Raw genomic sequence first — 22,441 nt, forward strand, 5'->3', positions numbered from 1 at the left:
AGGAATCTTCAGTCTTCAGTCCACACCTGCCTGCTTCAATCCTGTAATTCCCTGTTATCTTGCTCTCCAACTCCCATAATAGTCTTTCGCCAAAAGCATGGGAGTCCAACATTATAGGGCAACAGGTGGGGAAAAAGTGCTGTATACAACTGCTTCCTAAGATTGTGATCTGTACTTGGAAAGGCCACTAGAGATGGACAAAACCATCTATTTCCTCCTGATCCAGGTCATTTTGCACATATTCATTCACAAGTTTATCTCCCCAACTTCCACACTTACCTGTAATTTGTTGTTTTAAAAAGATGCACAAAACTGGCACTAGTAAAGGCATTTTTCATGTAAAAGACTGGATAGCATGTTCCTTAAGTAGGATTCCTATCAGTTGGAAGTTTGAGAGGCACAAGCAGCTTTCATTAGAGAAAATAAAGGGAAAAATAATTTCTGATTAGCCTTTTTATATTCAGCTGGATAGGTATCCAAGCAACTTTCCAAGATGTTCCAGCTCCATTTAAAGATTTAACTTTTTAAAATTAAATAAGCACGGATTCTCCTTAGAAATGTATGGAGCTAATGTGTGGCATACTTGTGGTCATTTACTGATTTATGCATTTACCTGGCTGCCCAAATCAAACCATGTAACTCTGGGTGATGTACAAAAAGAAGCCCATAATTAATACAAAACAACAAATTAAAACATACTAAACAATGAAAGGGCAAAGAGAATTGAAAACTTCTCACTTATTCATTGTGGATTCAACTCAACCTGAACCCAGAGCTTGGAGAAAGAGCCAGGTCTTAACTGCTCTTCCTTCCTAAAGGCCTGAAGAGTTGGGGCCAACCTTATGTCTGACGAAAGATAGTTCCAAAGGGCAGGGGACCTCCTGGGCCTCATAAGATGACATTGTTTCAGTGAAGGAACTCAGAGCATACCTTCTCCTTCAGGATGTGTGGGATGGGCAGATACCCTCAGGAGCAGGTGGTCCAACTCAGTCCTATGCCAGGTAGGGCATCACCAGCACCTTGAATTGCACCTAGTCTGTAGCTCACAGAAGAGTCATAATGCTGGCATAATAAACAATGTCCCTAACTATCTGGGCTACTGCATTCTTGACCAATTGACCAATTCCAATGGTCTTCAAGGGTATGTAAATCCCCAAGCCAGCTTCATATATATGTGTATGTGTGTATGTGTGTGTATATAAAAATATAAGTATAAGAACATTTAATACCTTACTATGTTACATATGGATGTGTGAGTGGACAAAGTATGCTGATGCATTATGCTTTTCACTGGGCTCTTCTAAAATTACTTTATCTGATTTTTGTCTTGGAGTGAAGAAAAAAATAAGATAAAGCAAGCTATAAACCATTTTCCCCTTGAAGAATCCACAAATTATTGCCATTTTTTTTGGTTTTTTGTTGTGAACATTAAAAATAATGAGGCAAATTCTTTCAGCAATGCAGCAAATAATTTTTAATATAATAAAAACATATTTAAACTGTTCACAATTAAAGTGAAAAAAATTAAAAATAAGGCAGCCATCCATGGAATGATCTCATGTGTACAAATGATTTAGAAAAGACATTAAAATTACACTTTAGTACACAGAATCAGGTATACAGCTGTGACCAGGGAACACTACCCATAAATTCATAGCTGGTCAGAGACATAACAGAAACACATAAAAGTTCATATCTTTTTGAAATGGATAATCTCCTTCCAAATGCTGCTGCAAGGGCCTCCCATTTTCAAAGTTTCCTATGGTTCATCATAAACAGCACAGCAGCACAATATATTGTTCAAGCTTTCCCATTCTGGTACAACTGGATACTAAAAATGCCAACTTATTTTCACTTAGGATACTGGAAAATCACTTTTGAGTTTCTCTGAAGATTTTTCCACTGTTTCAGAAATTCCAAGATATTTCCTTCCAGTTGAAGATACTGCATTTCCTTGTTATATCTGCTCTATCATTCTGTCAAATATTGCAAACTGAAGTGTCTCCAGCATAGGCAAAATATTGTTTTATGAATGGCAATTAAGTGACCAAATGTAATGTTGCATTCAGACACAGATTGTGAACATTTCCACTTTCAACTCAGTCCACAACTGATGTGAATGGTGGAAGTGTTGGAATTTGTGAAAATGTATTAGTGATGCATCTTTATTTTAGCAATCCATGGCTTTCAGGTTTACTGGGAAGCTCAGATTACAGTTTGGATGTGATTAGTAATACGAGTCAAGAAGAGTAGAATTAGATTACAAAAAGCAATGATTTTGTATTGATTTTTAAAATCTGGGCAAAGTCAAAATCCATGTGCTCAAATCAGAGGATTCCTCAAAACTGGGATTCTCAGTATTACAAGAGATCACATTTCTGGAATTCTGCTACAGGATTTCTTTCATCTAGATTACAACTTCCCTTCTATAATAGCAGTTAGCAATTCAATACTGACAAAGCACTCAAGGTGCCTTTGTTCCCACAGGAGCAAATCAGCCCCACAAGAAGTTCCTGTGACTGCCTTATGACTTCTTTCATATTTATTGTATAAAACATATCACACATTGAAGCCTAATCACTGCCTTACAAATCACAGATAATAATCTAGTTCAGGATACTGGGCCCAGGTTAGTGAAATAGAGAAGAATGAATTAATAGACTTGCTTTCATAAATTTGATTTAGGTTAGGTAGCTTCCAACTAAGTTTTGCAAGTAGCAATAAGCACCTAAAACTGAGTCTGGCTTAATGCAGAATTCCTGAAGTGCTCTCTCAGTTACATACAACAACCCAAAATGATTTTTAAAAACGTGTGGCTTAATCCCAAAATTAAATCCCAGAATCCCAATTCTTTTACTATGACATTTCAATCAAGTTTGGTGAGTTCTCATTTTGCCACTATTTCCCAACCTGCTAGTTCAGAATAGACATTCTTGTCATTTTTCTCAGCAATGGAAACTTGGCAGTTCATGACTTTATTTTCAACCATTAAGTATGCAAATGTGACAGGCACATTAATCACCTCAGTTCATATATCAAATAGTACATCTGTTTTCTTTGTCCCATGTTTAGACAGGTGTGTTTCTACTTTGTAGCACAGAAGAGAAGAAAATTCTTCTAAAATCGTAATATTTGAAAGGTATAAATGCTTTCTTACAGAACAACTACAGCTGGCAGATACCATTTGTGATGCAGTAGGCATTTGATAACACCATTTTATGATGCTTGACCCACACTAGCACAGGTGGTTTATCCCAACTACAGATTATATAAATTTATGTAGCTGATATACACATGTTGGAAAGGATAACAGTGGATAGGTCTGTTGAGTATTAGCTTTAAAAAACCCTTAGGAATGATCACATTTATATTATTTAATGTTAATCCTCTTCTGGTTCTAACATTACGCCCTCTATAAAAGGCAAGATTCTTAATGAAAAACTGATATTGCCTATTGCTGCACAACCAATAACTACTCAGTGAGTAGGAACTGCCAGTTAAAGCATAACTGTCCTGAACAATCTTAACATTCACTGCCAAGGAAATATAAAATGTGAGCAAAAGGCAGGCATGGAAAAGAAGTTCCATTAATTACTGAACTGTAAAAGATGCTGAAGAAAGGAACAGATTTATCTCATGAAATAACCAGTCCTGTAAAAACCATTCAACTCACACATTTATCTTGTTTACAAATAAAATTTTAACTATTAATGAAGGACTTTTGACAACGTGATTGAAAATTTAAAGCATACGCAAAACTGTGCACCAGTAATCAACATGTATTTTTAAATGTTTTAGTTTTTTTTTAAACCAATGGCTTTTACAGTTTTTTCCCCATAATTAGATAACTATTTGAAAAAGAAACCTATGATTTGTAGAATTGTGTTCTAGAAGTTTGGGTTCTAGAATTGTATTCTGGAGTAATACCCAGTTTTAACAGGCTTCAGACAATTCAGTACAAGCTCACAGCCTGGAATGATTTTTGGTAAAATATCAGAAAAAGGTTTCAGCTTTTGAGGTTGGTATTTGCTGACCAAGGTTTACCTTATTCTATTTGAAAAGAAACATTCTTTGTAAATAAACTAGCATCCATTTCAATAGACACCTACTCCTTAGAGCTCAGAACAATCTAGCCTCCTGCTGAATGTGGCTCTCCCCCTGTATTGTATAGAGTGTTAAAATCAAGGGGCAAAACAAATGTGCTTCCGTAATAATTCAATGCAAGAATTCTATTGAACTGCTTTATCTAATACAAATTTTGCCTACAGCTTCATCCTCAAATATTTCTTCACCAGATGCCTCCTTCTAAGACAGCCCATGCCACTATTAATGCATGAACATTTGAAAGATGTAAACAATCTTCCCACATGTTAGAAGGCTGCATCATAATGTCAAGAGATCAGCTCTGAATGCTGACATACAGAATACTTGAATTATGATTTCATGATGAATTGCAAGGATCTTCCCAGATAATATCCAGTTCCAGCTTCCCTGAGAATAGGTAGGAAGTCATAATTAAAATATCTTCAGAAAAGGGAAATTATGCAGGATTCATAACTAGCCGTCAAAGAGTACTCTCTCTCTCTCTCTCTTATATTGAGTTTCCCCACAGTTTTCTTGTGGCAATGATGATCCTCTCCAACTCCTTAGTATAGATGGGGTGGTTAACAGGATAAGAGAGACAGCAATAAAAAAGCAACTGACTGCTGCTTATACCAGATTGAGGGGGAAAAATGCTGGTCTTCCAAGTTTTAATGTTGGTGTCCAATAGATAAAATCAGAGGAATCAAGCAACCCAGAACCAATGCAGCCACCTCCAGGCGGCTGAGTCCCTTGCCTCCAGCCGATTCAGGTTTATGGCTATGTCCCATTCCACCCACTTCAGGAAGAACGTGAACTGTGGCAACATATAGAAAAGTCCCAGCAGAGAACAGCATGGCAACTCCAGTGGCATTAACTTCTGAAAGTGCCTGTTTACTGCTCTGTAAAACAAAAAGAGGCAACATGCAGATAAAATACAAAGCTCGTCCTTCTTTAATTTAAAGTTGCTACTCTACTGAAACTGCAAAATTATCTTTGGATAGTATTACACCTTTCCTCAAAGGAAAACCAATGTTCTGGAGATCTAACATCCTCTATCACCAGTGGAAAATTTACTCAGCAAACATTTGTCAGTGCAAAAAAATCCAGTTGCTGTCAGATGACTTACATAATACCCATAATTTGGTGTTAGTAAAGAAGGTCAATGCAAGACCAATTGATTGCATTTTGTATGCACTATTTTCACTCAAAGCACAATTCAAAATCCAGCAAAAATGCTCTATTAAAGGAAATACCAAATATTTGAGCATCTGCAAAATTATTCCCCAACTTATTGATGCACAACTGATTGGTAAATATGATTAATGTGAGTTAAGTGATTATTAAAACTTTTCATGTTCCCCAGCTGTTTTACCTTGCTTAGTCCCAAATAAGTCACCATTGACAAAACAGGTGCTGCCAGTGCAAAAACCAGCAAGTGCTTCCTGATTCGATTCCGTTCAAGACCGGCATGCATAAGAAAAGAGACAAGCCCAAAAGCAGCAGGTGCCTACAACATAAAAGGAATAAACATTTAATGCTCAAGTATAAAACAAATTGCACTCCCTTCATTTGCAAAACGGGACGTTTAGTCAGCTAACTACTGAGCCCTTCCTTCGGTTTTCTGGTAGTTGTATCAGTAGTATAGCACTTCCTTAATGCAAGATGTATATATCAACTAGTAGAGTTGCTACTAGCTCATTGTATCTAATGGGGAAGATGGCACACTTCTGGTATAATAAAATACATGCTTCTTTTTCCTTTATAACACTATATGCCATAAAATTGAAAATAATACTACTTACTAAAACATATGCAGCTTTTTGTGGCAGAAAGCATCCTTTGACGTTTGCCTTCTGGGAATTTTGTGACTAGACTCATTCACCATGACAGTCATGTTAGGAAAATACAATCTCTATGGCAGCCATTTTCTGAAAATATCCACAACATGCTCTCAAATTTCCAGTCCCTATCCCTATTCGAGATTCCTAGATTTATGAACCCGTCACAAGATTTCCGTCCTGTTTTCTAACAAAACAAAACAAAAACATAGGGCAGATGCACAGTACACTGCTGAACTGGCTGGCTAAGAACCTTGGACCAAGAAAATGAGAGAAAACATGGGGAAGTGAACCCATTTTCAGGCTACTGAGGAGGAAACATGAAAAATCAGATGGGAGGGGAGGGTGACTTTAGAAAAACCATATCTCTTCTTCTCAAACTTGGAATTTTTGTCTCCTATTCCATATTTCATGTTTTTCTTTGCTTCAGCTCCATGCCCACTAGTCTTTTTTTTCCCTATCACTCTTCCATGAAAAAAAAATACATGCACAGTTTACCTTTGTTTAGGGTAGGGAGCTATATAATGATTTTTAATACAGGTAGTCCTCACTTACTGACAGCAATTGGGACTGGCAACTCTGTTGTTAAGCAATGTGGTAGTAAAGTGAAACATCACATGACTGTGCCAGCTTACGTCAGTTCCGGCTGCTGTTGTTAAGTGAATCACCTGTAGTCATTAAGCACAATGTCACATGACTGTGACTTGTAACTTCCTGCCAGCTTCCCCATTGACTTTGCTTGTTGGAAGCCAGCTGTGAAAGCCACAAATGGCAATCATGTGACCATGAGACGTGTACCGGTTGCCAAGCACCCAAATCATGATCACGTGACCGCGGGGACACTGCAATGGCCGCAACTTTGAGGACCAGTCATAAGTCTCCTTATCTAGTGCCACTGTAACTTTGAACAGTCACTGAATGAGTGGTCGGTAAGCGAGGACTACCTGTACTTAAGCATTAAGGTTATTCAAAATGTTTTGAATTTCAGTAAATTCAAAACACCTTGTTTCAAATGCAAAATGGACTGCTTCAAAAATCTGCAACAAACAAGGTCTTCTAAATTAAAAATGGTTTGAGTTCAAAGCATTTGTATGTTCCTATTAGATATGCCTCGGGATTATCTTCCATGAGCAGAGACTTCCTGAAGGTGCCTGAACAGTATCAATCTAATTACATGAACCTCAGTACTCTATGCAGAATCTTACAATTGCGCCTGCCACTAGAGGGCACAAAGACTAGAATGTAACTGGAAAATCAGAAGGGATTCCCTGGTCCTGTTACTGTAACAAGAAACCCAAAAGATAAAGTGTAGTATAGTTTCAGGACCAATAATGGCTCAGAATAAGCTATCATTTCCTACATAAGATCTACAGGTAATCCTCACTTAATGACCATAATTGGGACCGGAATTAAGTCACCACATGATGCAGTCGTTAAGCGAATCATCACGTGACCGGACCTGATTTTATGACCTTTTTGTGGCAGTCGTTAAGTGAATCACATGGTCATTAATTGAATCACACAGCTCCCCACTGATTTTGCTTGCCGGAAGCAGGCTGGAAAGGTTGCAAATAGCAATCATGTGATCCCTGGATGCTGCAATTTAAGTGTGAGTGGTTGCCAAGCACCCGGATTGCGATAATGTGACTGTGGGGGTGCTGCAATGGTCATAACTTTGGACACTGGGACAAAGCCCCCTTTTTTAGTGCTGTCGTAACTTTGAATGGTCGCTAGATGAACGGCCATTAAGTGAGGACTATCAGTGATTCTGATGCAAATTAATTGTATATAAAGTACCTTATAAGGATATTAAATTCAGGACAGAAACACTGCTGCTTACTACAAGTCATTACTGGGATAGCAGAAAACTCCCACATACACAGTATGTAACTGCATATCTCTACTTCTAGATACAATCCTAAATACAAAAGCAAATTGAAATGCTTAAAAATGTGCATGGATATTTTCTTAAAGACACACCACTTTTAAAAAGAGCTTTTGCCCTTCACTGAAGTCCATGATTCCCAATAGTAAATACCATTCACTGATGCAAGAAGCATAGAAAGGTTTTATACTCAAAGCTTACCTTATGCAGCATAATTGCAACAAACACTATTAGCTGAACACTCGTTTGAGATGTAGAAGCAGCTGCACCCAAGGCAACACCATCGGCTTAATGAGGGAGGAAGGAAAAACAAGCCACGTAAGAGTGAATCCATCCATTGATCAAAGACTTACTGGAGCTAAATTATACAAGAATAAGTCTATCACATAATTCCCTTATCTTAACCTGCTCTTCCATTCTTGATGATAGTTCTAATATTTATGTTTTGAGAGTAGATCCATGGCAACAGTTTTGAATCAGTCTTCCAGCAGTGAAACAGCCAACAATTCTGCTTAGCCCTTTACAACATCGTCCTAAGCATATGCTTTGCTCCTATATTTTTGGCTCTTCTGGTCCTAGTGAGCTTCCATCTTTGATTCTGAGTCGGGTTGTATTTCCCCATTCAGAGGTGGTACACAATTTGGAGGTCATCCTGGACTCACAGTTCCTTCTCAATTAGCAGGCAGCAGCTGTAGTTAGGAGGGCCTTTACACATATTCATCTGGTGCACCAACTATGCCATTTCCTGGACTGGAAGTCCTTTGTCACAGTCATTCATGCCTTGGTCACCTCACATGGGGCAAATTGTTCACCTCTCTGAGTCAGTTTTGAGTTGAGGTGGCCTTATAACTCAACATTATGAAGAAATAAATTTACAATAAATAAATTTGCTCCTTAAATTATCTGCAGATTCATCATGAAGTCTAGATATATTCAATGTCAATTTTTCTTTACATTAACTGAGGATTTACATTAACTAACTGAGGATTTCAAAAGACTCATTCTAAAAATTGAAAAGGGAATGTATGTTTGAGGGCAGAGGATTAGGCTCTAAGAGTTCAGATATATTGGTATGGTGTTTAAAACTAATGTATAAAGTAGCAGTAGTAAGTTTATTTATCATTCACCTATAGCTACGTACAGTACAGAAACAAGATTGAAACAGTAATTCATATCATACTACAAACAATTGTAAAACCACCAAATAAATATTTTTTTAACTCTACATTTCAATGGCTTCACAGAAACACAATAAAAATATTTTTTAGTTATTTTTTAAAACTTTAAAAGATCTGTCTCCAAACATAATTCTAGAGGGCTAATATTTTTCATTATGAATAAAAGCTCCAGAAATGTCTCCAACTTACAGCCTATAGGCTGGATCAAACAAGTATTCTCCTATTAAAATTAGATGTAGAACTCCTGGCTTGCAGGGGAGTTCTTGTGTGCACTATAGCCCTGAGCTGCACAGAATCGTCAGACCCATATCCCTGCAGTTCAGGTTAGTCTCCTCCCTCATCTCTTATCTCAAAGTGGACTAAACTTGGGGAAAAGAATAGAAAGAAAGTCTACAGCATTATTCCATTATTAGCAGCAGTAACTAGTGGGATCGTGTCATGCAATTGTGGCTTAATGCTAACTCACATAACTTGACAATATGTCTGGCATTTAAAAAAAAAGAAAACATAAATGACCAACAAAATTGACCTACCTGCTGCATGGACAACTAGTCCTAGTGTAGTAGTAATTTTGGAATTGCCCGACCTTGCTGCTTCTGGGTCTGAAATAATTAAGAAATCTTAGCCAAAAAAATATAAACAAGAGAATAGAAAGAGAAACCTAAAAGAAGAAATATTACAGAAGTTAATAATTAATAGGAGTTAATAGAAGTTAAAGAGCCAGTTTGGTGTTGTGGTTAAGGTGCTGGCCTACAAACCAGAAGACTGAGTTCTAGGCATCCCTTCGGCATGAAAGCCAGCTGGGTGACTTTGGACCAGTCACTCTCTCTCAGCCCAACCCACCTCACAAGACTGTTGTTGTGGGGAAAATATGAGGCAGGAGTATTAGGTATGTTTGCCACCTTGAGTTGACATACATACATACGTACATACATATAAAAAAGACAGGGTAAAAATATAATAAACATAATAATAATCATAATAACAATAACAATAACAACTTTTCACCAAACTAAGCTATAGTTATTAATAGTTTCTCAGTGGCCTGCCTGCCTGCCTGCCTGCCTGCCTTCCTTCCTTCCTAATTAAGGGGTGGAATATTCCATGAAATAGAATCCTTCTGAAGGATACTGTCTAACATTCACATTTAACCACAATTAAGCAATGAAAATACCATATTGGAGCTTCGAAATGCATCTGTTGGCTGGAGCAGTCAGAAAAGCATGGCTTCCAAATCACCTGTACTTGGTTTACCAATGATTTAAGTCATCAGTTCAAGATATATTTTTTCTAGTTTCTGCCAAATAGAATGTAACTATGATTTGCAGCAGGTTAGTTATGGGTTAAATCAATTTATTGGAGGTAGGGACTCTGTTTTGTGTGACATGCTTATTATACCAAAACACTGAGGGTTGTTGTGGATGCCTCTACAGGTATTTGCATAGAACTAAGCACAATTCATTTAATGCTCAAGTGTTTCTCGTTAAAATAAGATGTATGAACACTTTCTGCCACTTTCTTTGTTTTATAGCAGAAATCTCAAGCAATACTACTACATCGAATTGAGTCATCAGAGTACTAGTTTGTGTAATGAGTTAGAAGGTTAGTTTACTCAAGGGAAAAAAAGCGCTCTTGGGTTTAGTAAGTTTCATTTAAAGCTAGAAACTTACTAGTTCATTTTTAAAAAAATCTCTAAAGATCCCATTTAAAGTTCTTCCAGTACAGGTAGTCCTTGCTTAATGACCATTCATTCAGTGACTGTTCAAAGTTAGGATGGCACTGAACAAATTGTAGTTATAGCTGGTCCTCAAAGTTATGGCTGTTGCAATGCCCCTGTGGTCACAATTCAGGTGCTTGGCAGCCCGCCCGCATTTACAACCGCAGGGTGTGCTTCAGCTCCCCCCATCCCCCCATCTCCCCCCATTCTCTGCTCTTTGGGCCACCCTGCCTTCTGCTGCCCCTGCCATCCTGCATTCCACCGCCCCTGCCCCCCACTGACCTTCACCATCTTCTTCCTCCCACTGCTGATGAGACACACTTGATCTGGCCCTTCCCAAGGCAGCTGCTGGCCGTGCAAGGCCTTGCTGTGCTGGGGCAAGTACAGTAGAGTGCAGGGTGTCCAAAAGGGCAGAAATTGGGGGGGGGGAGCGGATAGGCGAATAAGGGGAGCTGAAGCGGAGGTAAGTGTGGCAGGGCAGGTGAAGCGTGAGGTCCTCACCCAACAACGGCACAGTCCTGGCCTAACAACCGCCACCAGGACTACTGAAACTGCCGTTGCTAAGTGGCGCAATCATGTGATTTTTCACCTAATGAATGAATCATTTAGTGATGGAAATTCCCATCCCAATTAGGATTGTTAAGTGAGGACTACCTGTATACCACTTGCTTTTTTTCACTGTTAAGAGTGTGAACTTTTGAGTAAATGTTACGTTGCAAAATCTTAAGGCTACAATGATGTTAATTTTGCTTCAAAATCTACCCACCCACCCCTATCCTTTCTGATTACAGCAATTATTCAGTTATTTGAATATTTCTGAATAATTGTTCTCACTTTGGTTGTTTATTAGGAAAAGTTTGACTTACCATCTGCAGGGTGGACATGAGAATTGCCAATCTGATCTACCAGCAGCATAAAGACAAAGCCAAGAACAAGGGAAACACCAATGTAAGCATGTAATCTTGAATGGTCATGGCTGTGGTTATGATCATGCACATCTGGAACATCTGCTTTCTCAGATCCAATCACCTTTTGACTCTCACTGACTGGGTGGTGCTTTGCTAAAGGAAACCAAAAAGAACAATTGAAATTAGAGTTGCAGAAGTCTCAATTCCTAACATATTAAAAGCCAAATCAAAATGTGCTCCAGGGCATTTTTAATTTTAAAAGGGACCATTCAGTTTTCAGATCTTGTAATTTTTTTAGAATAAGATTTATTTAAAATTGATCAGAAACATATTTTAATTAAAATGATTTCAATGTAACATCTTGACATTTGTTTTAAATTCAAATAACTGAATAAAAGCAAAAGTGTACATCTGCAGGCATAACAAGCAGATAGGAATCTGAATTTCTAAAGACTAGTAATAAGCATTTTGGGAAAAATGTCTCCAATGTCTAATGGAAGCCCTCTTTTTATTGTACTCACTTTCTATTTTTGGCAGAATATTTTATGGTTCAGATGAATCTATAGCCATGTGAAAAAGTAAGCATCCCCCATTGAAATCTTTTCCTTTTTCAACATATAGATATTTGATCTTTATTTCAGCAATACTGATAAAGGGGATATAATGTAAGAAATATCATGCACCATTTACATGTCGTAGTCCATTGTGTAATTTAAATAAACATAAACGTATGTGGAAAATGTAAGTATATCCCTACATTTATCACTACCTCAAATACCTAAAATGAGGACTGGGTGCACCAGATCAGGTACAAATGATTAAAACATTGCCAGAGAGAATCTGGGAGGAACCTGTCTTATTGAAATCTCAGACATTTAGTTTGATTTGCTCTTTGTTGCTGAAGTGTGTGGTACAACCATGCCTAGATCAAAAGAAAGAAGGTTATAGATGTCTATGAGTTTGGGAAAGGATTTAAAAAGATTGCCAAACAACTGGACATCTATCATTCCACTGCCCAGGAGATCATCTACAAGTAAAGATTTCAAACAACTGCCAACTTGCCCAGGCCAGGCCGTCCCAGTAAGTTCAGCTTGAGAGCAGAACACAAGTTGCTGAAAGAAGTCTCTAAGAACCCCAGAATTTCATCATGTGACCCACAGATCCCTCTCACCACTACTGATGTCAAAGTGCATGAGTCTACCATTAAAAAGAAGCTGCACAAATTAGATCTAAATGGGAGGTGTGCCAGAAGGAAACCTTTGCTGTCCGGAAAGAACTTCAGGGCAAGACTAAAGTTTGTTCATGAACGCCTAGACAAAGACCAGGACTTCTGGACAAACACGGAAAAAATAGAATTATTTGGCCACAGTTCCAGGAGACATGTTTGGTGAAAACCAAAGACAGCATTTCACTAGAAGAACCTGATACCAACTGTAAAGCATGGTGGTGGAAATGTTATGGTTTGGGGCTGCTTTGCTGCATCAGGGCCTGGGCAACTCAGCATCACAGAATCCACTGATGAATTCTGCATTGTATCAGAGGGTGCTTGAGGATAATGTGAGACCATTTGTCAAAAAACTGAAGCTCAGTCTAAAGTGGACCTTGCAACATGACAATGCCCCTAAACATTCCAGTAAATCCACCAAGGAATGGTTGAAAAAAAAAGGAATGGAGGGGTCTGGAATGGCCAAGTCGAAGCCTGGATCTAAATCCCACTGAGATGCTATGGGATGATTTGAAATAGCTGTGCATGCAAGAAAAAACAAAATGCAAATCATGCATATTTGTTATTTATATAGCCACTCAGCCACTTTGTGTGAGATGGGCGGTTATATAAATGTAAGCAAGCAAGCAAGCAAGCAAATTCCCTTTATCAATATTTTTGAAATGAAGATCCAATATCCATATGTTGAAATATGTTGAAAAAGTCAAACATTTCAATGTGGTGTACTTACTTTTTCACATGACTATACTTCCCATATGGCTAACTGAACAATTATGGTAGTGAACAACAAGAGCCCACTTTTTTTTAGATATCCAAATTATAAGAAACATGATAAGAAACACAGAATGAATGCTAGAAATATGCTTTGAAATGGCCACTATTCTCAGTTATCACATTGTGAATCAGCCACTATGCATGGCCATTTTGCATGACTGCTCCAGGGAGCCTGACAATTTAGTCACAGTTATATATTCCATCTTCAAATATACCAACCAGAGTGCCTCTATTAAATTTCAAATTTAAAACTTTATTAAAATGCATAAAGGTAGTCTTCGACTTATGACCACAATTGGACCGGAATTTTGGTCACTAAGTGATGCAGTTGTAAAGCGAAACATTGCATGACCGCATCACTTAGCAACCACCATCCCAGCAATCCCAGTTGCCGTTGTTAAATGAAAATTGTGGGTTGTTAAGCGAGTACCCACCCCAATCCAAGCCATTCCAGACTTGGTCCTTCCCAGCCCCAAGCCTCAGTAAGGTAAAGGACTGTCTCCAACTCCCTCCATCTCTGCCCTTCTGGCCACCCTGCACCCTGCCTTGCGGGGTAGCAAGTAGCCTCAGAACACTGCAGCTCTGGGGCTGCTTGCCACGCCCTGGAAGCCACAGCCGCAGCCGCCCCAGCCCAGTCACCCTCACCACCCTACACTCTGAGACCCCTGCTGCCCTGTGCTCTGCCGCCTCAGCTGACCTTCGCCATCTTCTTGCTCCTGCTCCTGACAAGGCATGCCTGGCCTGGCTGCTGAGCCAGGCCAGGCCGGGCTTCAGTTTCAAAAAAAAAAAAAAGCCAACAGCAGCCCCAGAGCAGTGGCATGCCAAAAAGTCCCTTTGCAAAAAGCTCCTGGAGTGTGACACACCAAAACGCCCCTTTGCAAAAGGCTCCTGCAGCACAGTGTGTCAAAAAGCCCCTTTGCAAAAAGCTCCTGGAGTGCAGCATGCCAAAACACTCCTTTGCATTGCGCTCCTGGATGGGGCTGGGCTTTTGTTTTGTGCTGGGGGGGGAGCCAAAAGCAGCCCCTGAGCAACAGCATGTCACAATGCCTCTTTGTGCCGCGCTCCTGGGCAGGGCTGGGCTTTTGCTTCGCGCTGTGAAACAAAAAAGACCACCAAAAGCCCAACCCAGCCTGGCCCAGGAGTGCAGTGCAAAGGTTTGGTGCTCCGCCCTCCAGGAGCTTTTTGCAAAGGGGCTTTTTGGCATGCCACGGCTCTGGGGCTGCTTTTGGCTTTTTTCTGGCACGCCTCATCAGCAGCAGGAAGAAGAAGACAGTGAAGGTCAGCTGGGGCAGCAGAGTGCAGGGCAGCAAAAGGATATAGATGGGGGCCCGGGAGATAGATGGGTGGGGGGAGTTGAAGCGCACCTGTGGTCATAAGTGCAGGTGGGCTGCCAAGTGCCCAAATTTTGATCACGTGACTGCAGGGGTGCTGCGGCCATAACTTCAGGCACTGGTCATAAGTCACTTTTTTCAGTGCGTTCGTAACTTAAAATGGTCACTGAACAAATGGTCATAAGTCAAGGACTCCCTTTAACATCATTCAAAATTCAGAGAAATGTTCATTATAAAGTGTAGAGTAAACAGGGAAATTTGCTGGTCTATTAAATTACACAAATGCATAAGTAGCATTTGCTCATATTTTCTTTTTTTCATGTCACTGGACCATGAATCGAGAAACTTAGTCCTATTAATCTACTGAACTCCTTTCAAGTGTAGGAAAGAAACTCTTAATTGTGTATTTGTGTTTTCTCCATCCCTTCAGAAACAGCCATCTACTGTATCTGATGCTTTGGATGGCCCCAGATTATTTTCCTCCAGACAAATCCAGCTCTTCCCTAGCAATCCATCTGATACAGGGGTTAGCAGAACAAAAGAGATAACCATGGAGAAGGGACAAAGAGTTAACATTTGACAGGCTGTAATACCCTGATTGCTATTTAGATGCTTGTCTCTCTTGAATGATTGTTTTGAGATGTATTCCATCTATTCGCATTACATTAACAATGGAATGCAGACCTGAGATCTCCCTTGCGATTGCACAATATCTTTAAGAAGAGATTGCGTGTATGGTTTACAGTAGCCAAGGTTATTAATTCCTGCAGACAAAAATAAATATCACCAAACTAAGATGACACAAAAACATTTTCCTTTTCTCATCTACTGCTGCCCCCACTCACTGAATTGTCAGAGTATCAGACATCACCTGTTAAGGATAAGGGTGCAGTTCAGGACACTAAAAAGGCTTCAAGGTATGCCATCAAATAATAACCTTTGCTCCATCTCCCCAATTTGTAAATACTGCTTAACAATCATGTAATGTTTGAACAAAGGTTTCAAACCGAAGTTATTATTAACAGGGAATAACAGCCTGTAAGGGAGCCACTTTGGTGTAGTGGTTAAGACACCAGGCTAGAAACTGGAAGACTGTGAGTTCTAGTCCTGCCTTAGGCACAAAGGCAGTTGGGTGACCTTGGGCAGTCACTCTCTCTCAGCCCTAGGAAGGAGGCAATGGCAAACCACTTCAGAAAAACAGGCAGTTGCCAGCATTCAAAAACTGACTTGAAGGCACACACACACACCAAAAAAAAGCCAATAACACTGGAGTTTTATTGGGGGGGAAGGGAGGGAGAATACTAGTCTGCTGACAGAGAGCAATATAAGCACCCAAAATGTTCTGTTGTTACTCATTTTTTTTGTTTTTAAAAAAATCCAAGCAGTATTTATTTCTTTATGAAATTTATCTGAATGCCTGAACTCTAGGCTCCTTACAGAATATACTTATTAAAAAGAAGGTACAGAATCAATTGATTAAAACAGTAAGAAAAATACAAGCTAAAACACTATAAAAGAAATGTTATTGCTAATACAGTTAAACCCCAAAGCCCTCTAGGAAATCCATGTTTTTCACTTGCTTCCAGAAGGCCATGAAAGTTGGAGCCATCATAATAAGCCTAAATATTTCTGTGGCCAAAATAATCTGCTGTCCCACTACTGAGAAACTCTAATTCCCTGTTTATCCAAGTTCCACCAAACCTATATTTCACTTTCTTAATGCCTATCAGCACCCTGTTCTATCCCTCCCTCATCAACATGAAAAAAAATTTCAAAGAGGCAATATATTATTAAAGGCTACATAAGGCCCAGCCATTTGCTGTACTCTAAGACATCTTGAGACAATGTAAGCATTTGGTAAAATATGGTAAGTGAAGCTGGTAAGTCATATACAGTTGTCCAACTGTATAAGAATAAGAGTTTTTTCTTACCCTCCAAAAGATCTTCATAAAGTGCATGTACTCCTTCAGGCACAATGACAGCCAAGGCAGTTCCACAAAGGAGCCCAGCACCAAGAACTGTGACCAACTTTAATCTTTCCTGAAAATAAAATGTAAAATAATTAATCAAAGGAAATTTGAAGATAAATATTGTATGTGCATGAATGTAGATATATGTGTGTGTCATACATATGGAGAAAAGCAGCCACATCCTTCATCTCCAGTGCCTACTTTAGTGGTGAGTAGCTGAAGTGTTGTACCCCTGCTGACCCCAGTTCTCCTCTCCAGCTTGGAGCTGGAAAAGGCCATAGACCTCTTTGCTATCAGACCTTTGAACCACTGCATTGCACTCTCTGTCTCATTTCCATTCCAACACAGACGAAAAAACTAGGTCTCCCTTCATTATCCTCATCCTGAATACAAAGAATAAAAATGTGGATGTTGACTCGCACAAATAAAAGAGATACAGTAATTTATTGTTTATAAGTGCATGTATCTGAATTGGTATCTCATTGAGGGCTGTTTTACACTGATATTTACATAACCCATTTGATTCTTCTTATTTCAGTAAGATGACAAATCTCAAGAAAGTAATCACTCAAGAGATTTCTGGAGTGCATATGCATAAAACACACATTTTTAGCCTGTACAATAAAAGCATATTGTCATCTTAATATATTGTACAGCTGTGAACTGTCTGTCAGAAAAGATAGATTTCTTACTTTTAAAAATTAATCCAAAGTAAAATATTTGATCATGTGAAAGCCACATAATCCCAGCCTTTAAAGATTAAGCAGACATTATTAAAAGTAACAAAAAACACATTTTATGCTTTACAGTAAGTATAGAGACACTTAATTATATACAATCGACAAATACTCTTGGAATGCTTTGAGCACCTGATGCAGTTATATTTTATTAAGGAAGTTAAGCAATACAAATCTAATCTATGCGATACATGCATTTGGGGCTTTCACAATAAGTGATTATAGCTGTTCACCTTATATTTTTTTATTTTACATGTATAGTCCAGCATTCATCTTCCTTTACAAAAGGTGAAGGCTGCTCACAACATGCTGAAAGTCTCTTTTGATTGTGGCAGCAAAGAAATATGTTTAATAAATAAATATTTGATTCATTAACTCTGAAAATGTAAGAATACTACTCAAAGAACTGGACAGGAATTTTCCATCTCAGGGTGAAACTGTTCTTCCAATAATTAGCACCATCTGTTTATGTGAAATTCTAGAAAAGTGTTACTGCATACTCTACTTTATTTAATAAATATGCGTTCAAAACTATGCATATGCTGCACTTGTAGCCCTCTGACAAGTGACTGATCTCTATCATGGCATGTTTATAGTCTGGGGGCAAATAAATCTGAGAATTCTATAACAAAAGTTTTGGATTAAGCACCTAAATAATAGAAAAACTATTGATAAAGTAATCCTATCCTCAGGCACGGTGTGGGAGAATGACACCCACTCAGAAGCCTTTGTACATTTATGGTACAGTGGGGCAAAAAAGTATTTAGTCAGCCACCAATTGTGCAAGTTCTCCCACTTAAAAAGATGAGAGAGGCCTGTAATTTTCATCATAGGTATACCTCAACTATGAGAGACAAAATGGGGGAAAAAATCCAGAAAATCACATTGTCTGATTTTTAAAGAATTTATTTGCAAATCATGGTGGAAAATAAGTATTTGGTCAATATCAAAAGTCCATCTCAATACTTTGTTATATATCCTTTGTTGGCACTGACAGAGGTCAAACATTTTCTGTAGGTCTTCACAAGGTTTTCACACACTGTTGCTGGTATTTTGGCCCATTCCTCCATGCAGATCTTCTCTAGAGCAGTGATGTTTTGGGGCTGTCGCTGGGCAACATGGACTTTCAACTCCCTCCAAAGGTTTTCCATGGGGTTGAGATCTGGAGACTGACTAGGCCACTCCAGGACCTTGAAATGCTTCTTACGAAGCCACTCCTTCGTTGCCCAGGCGGTGTGTTTGGGATCATTGTCATGCTGAAAGACCCAGCCACGTTTCATCTTCAATGCCCTTGCTGATGGAAGGAGGTGTTCACTCAAAATCTCACGATACATGGCCCCATTCATTCTTTCCTTTACACGGATCAGTCGTCCTGGTCCCTTTGCAGAAAAACAGCCCCAAAGCATGATGTTTCCACCCCCATGCTTCACAGTAGGTATGGTGTTCTTTGGATGCAACTCAGCATTCTCTCTCCTCCAAACACAACGAGTTGAGTTTAGACCAAAACGTTCTACTTTGGTTTCATCTGACCATATGACATTCTCCCAATCCTCTTCTGGATCATCCAAATGCTCTCTAGCAAACTGCAGACGGGCCCGGACATGTACTGGCTTAAGCAGGGGGACACGTCTGGCACTGCAGGATTTGAGTCCCTGGCAGCGTAGTGTGTTACTGATGGTAGCCTTTGTTACTTTGGTCCCAGCTCTCTGCAGGTCATTCACTAGATCCCCCCGTGTGGTTCTGGGATTTTTGCTCACCGTTCTTGTGATCATTTTGACCCCACAGGGTGAGATCTTGCGTGGAGGCCCAGATCGAGGGAGATTATCAGTGGTCTTGTATGTCTTCCATTTTCTAATTATTGCTCCCACAGTTGATTTCTTCACACCAAGCTGCTTGCCTACTGCAGATTCAGTCTTCCCAGCCTGGTGCAGGTCTACAATTTTGTTTCTGGTGTCCTTCAACAGCTCTTTGGTCTTGGCCATAGTAGAGTTTGGAGTGTGACTGTTTGAGGTTGTGGACAGGTGTCTTTTATACTGATAACAAGGTCAAACAGGTGCCATTACTACAGGTAACGAGTGGAGGACAGAGGAGCCTCTTAAAGAAGTAGTTACAGGTCTGTGAGAGCCAGACATCTTGCTTGTTTGTAGGTGACCAAATGCTTATTTTCCACCATGATTTGCAAATAAATTCTTTAAAAATCAGACAATGTGATTTTCTGGATTTTTTTTCTCATTTTGTCTCTCAGAGTTGAGGTATACCTATGATGAAAATTACAGGCCTCTCTCATCTTTTTAAGTGGGAGAACTTGCACAAGTGGTGGCTGACTAAATACTTTTTTGCCCCACTGTATCTATGAACATTAATATGCTGCTGGTAGCTTTATACTTGACAATAGGCCCCAAATTATTAAGACACTCCAGGAATAACTTGGATTCAAAAGATCTGTTGAATCCAAAGCTCATTTCTTCATTGGGTCCTCTCCACACCCTCTTAGAACTAGCATGAATAACCCAACTGTTAGGAATAAAAAGCAAATATCTCTATGTGAAGAAAATGGGAAATCTAATCCATGTATTCTTCCACCAGGCTAGTGTGATCCAGCAGGGCTTCAAAATGGCAGAAGAGCTGACATTCACACGTACACAACTTACCAATTTAGCAATACAGTGCCTTTACAATTACAATACACAATACTGTAATTATACTTGCAGTCACAGTATATACTTATTCAGGAATCATAGGAATTTGCCATTAAGAAAACAGATTTAAAATTAATATTTTCATTTACATCTGTTTAGCTATTTAAGGTTACCTTGATTTAAACCATCCTGAGATTTTCACAAATATTTTCAAATCCTTACAGCAATTTTAGTTTAGGAAATTATTTTCTCACATAATTTGGAAAATAAAAAACCTATATTCTCTAAGCAGGCAGACCGATGATATAGCATATGCCAGTTTTATACAACCATCCACAAGAATAAGGAGTATTAAGTATAGGTAATAAGCTTGCCAAATTTTGTAGCATGCAAGTAAGTTTATATGTGTTTCTTTTTTCTGTGAACAGACAAGGTTAGGTTGTACAGGATGGAAAAATAACATAACTAAAGTTTCTTCCTCAAGCTATTTATTTTAACCTGGCAATACGCTTTGTTATTTTTAGACATGTATATTCATGCACTAAATATTACCAAAAAAAGCAATTCTATTTTGTACGTATTGTGCACTTGCTGCTTATTAAATAAGCCTTATATCATATCCATATGCTTCACTGGATTTGAATGTTACTTTTGAATTGTGCAGTAAATGAAGTTACATTTGGTTTCATTATTAAAATAAGTTGCTATTTTTGCAGACATCTAATTTGTATAATCAGAGTAATTTTGTATAACAGTGAATCGGTGTTTTGGGGTTTTTTTTGGTCACATGCATAATCTAAGTAAGTAGAATGACAATTAATATACAGAACTGCCTTTGTCTTGCTGGTTCTTTTAAAATATATTGTAAGGTATTTCTTCCAAAAAGTAGAATATTTTACTACCTCATGTACAATGTGGGCATATATTTCTTTTTAAATACTCATTTTTAAATGACATATGCAAGAGAGCAGAGAAGAACAACTCCATGAAATAAGTTTTCTTTGTTCAAGTTTTAGTAAATGGTACTGAAAAAAGGACAGGGTAATCATCTTAAAACTCAGTATTTTGCATACAGCAAAATAATTCCTTATATCTTAATTAAAAAAGAAGACTGATTCTCTCAGACAAACTTTAAAGCTACTGAACTGATTACCCACAAAAGGAAACTGAGCTTTGCAGAAAGAATTGCAGAGGGGAAAAGCCTCCAGTTAAGTAATCAGAATGTATCTCAAAGATGACATGGTCTTTAATTTCTGCCATTTTATCTTTCATGCTGGGCCCTAATTCTGCAATACAAGTATCAAGGTGAACAAGCGGGAACCTAAAAGCGGAACTCATTTCAGACAGTTTATTTACAAGGATGTTTGTTTCCCATTGTTTGTTAATGTATTTGTTCTTTACAACACTTCCATCTCCATATTGGTTCTCTGAGAAGTTACACCGTTGCTAGCCCTGCTCTTCGATACTCGCATTCTTTTGCACACCTGGATGACAGGTATTCAGAACCTTCCTTACCTCGGAAAAGTTTACGGCCAAAGGGATGATCCCGGCCACATAGCAGCCAATCAGCATAGCTAGAGAGAGCAGGCTAATCGACAAAAAATCATCCATGGCCAGCTTCTCCTCCTGGCTCAGCAGTTCAATGGCTCGCCCCGGTTCAGCAGGGAATTCGCCCTCGCGGCTCCGAATAAAGCCACATGGGCCAAAATCTGGCTGCGCTCCGTAGCAACAGACAAGCCGGCGAGTCAGTGAGGGACACCCCCTCTTCACGCCGAAAAAGAGAACCAAGTTTAAGTGCTTTCCTGGTGAGACCCGCGGAAACCACCGAGGAAGCCGCCTCTCAAAGCCCCGCTCGGGAGGGAACAGCGCCCCGCTTCTCCTCTTGCCCGCAGCCGGGCTCCACTCAGCTCAAGCAACGGGCTCCCCTTTCTTCAGAGGGAAGGCAGGCGAACCAGGCCTCATCACCCAAGCGCGCTCCTCAGCCAATAAGGAATTATACCCGTGGAAACAGAAGGTGGGAAGAAAATCCGCCTGTCCCCTCCGCCGCCTACCGCCACCATATCGCCATCTCCCTCCGCTGGTGCCGTAAAGGCCAAGTGGCAACCCCCCTCCACTTCCTTTCTCCTGCTCAATTTCCGGGAGACTTGGCAGTTTAA

General features: G+C 39.3%; 1 protein-coding gene across 1 annotated transcript; it reads right to left on the reverse strand.

The window, feature by feature from the left end:
• Positions 1–1,457: 1,457 nt before the first annotated feature.
• Positions 1,458–22,437, reverse strand: SLC39A9 (solute carrier family 39 member 9). Its single transcript, XM_007442446.4, has 7 exons — positions 21,801–22,437; positions 16,871–16,979; positions 11,568–11,762; positions 9,518–9,586; positions 8,008–8,093; positions 5,456–5,590; positions 1,458–4,982 (listed from the first exon to the last, which is right to left on the reverse strand). The coding sequence occupies exons 1-7, from the start codon at positions 21,894–21,896 to the stop codon at positions 4,752–4,754; spliced, it is 921 nt and encodes a 306-aa protein (XP_007442508.1). The 5' UTR covers positions 21,897–22,437; the 3' UTR covers positions 1,458–4,751.
• Between the last annotated feature and the right edge of the window lie 4 nt (positions 22,438–22,441).

The sequence above is a fragment of the Python bivittatus genome, unplaced genomic scaffold (genome assembly GCF_059951505.1).
Source record: "Python bivittatus isolate LINGU-HERP-01145 unplaced genomic scaffold, Pbiv_v1 ctg000480_np1212, whole genome shotgun sequence".
Classification (NCBI taxonomy): Eukaryota; Metazoa; Chordata; class Lepidosauria; order Squamata; family Pythonidae; genus Python; species Python bivittatus.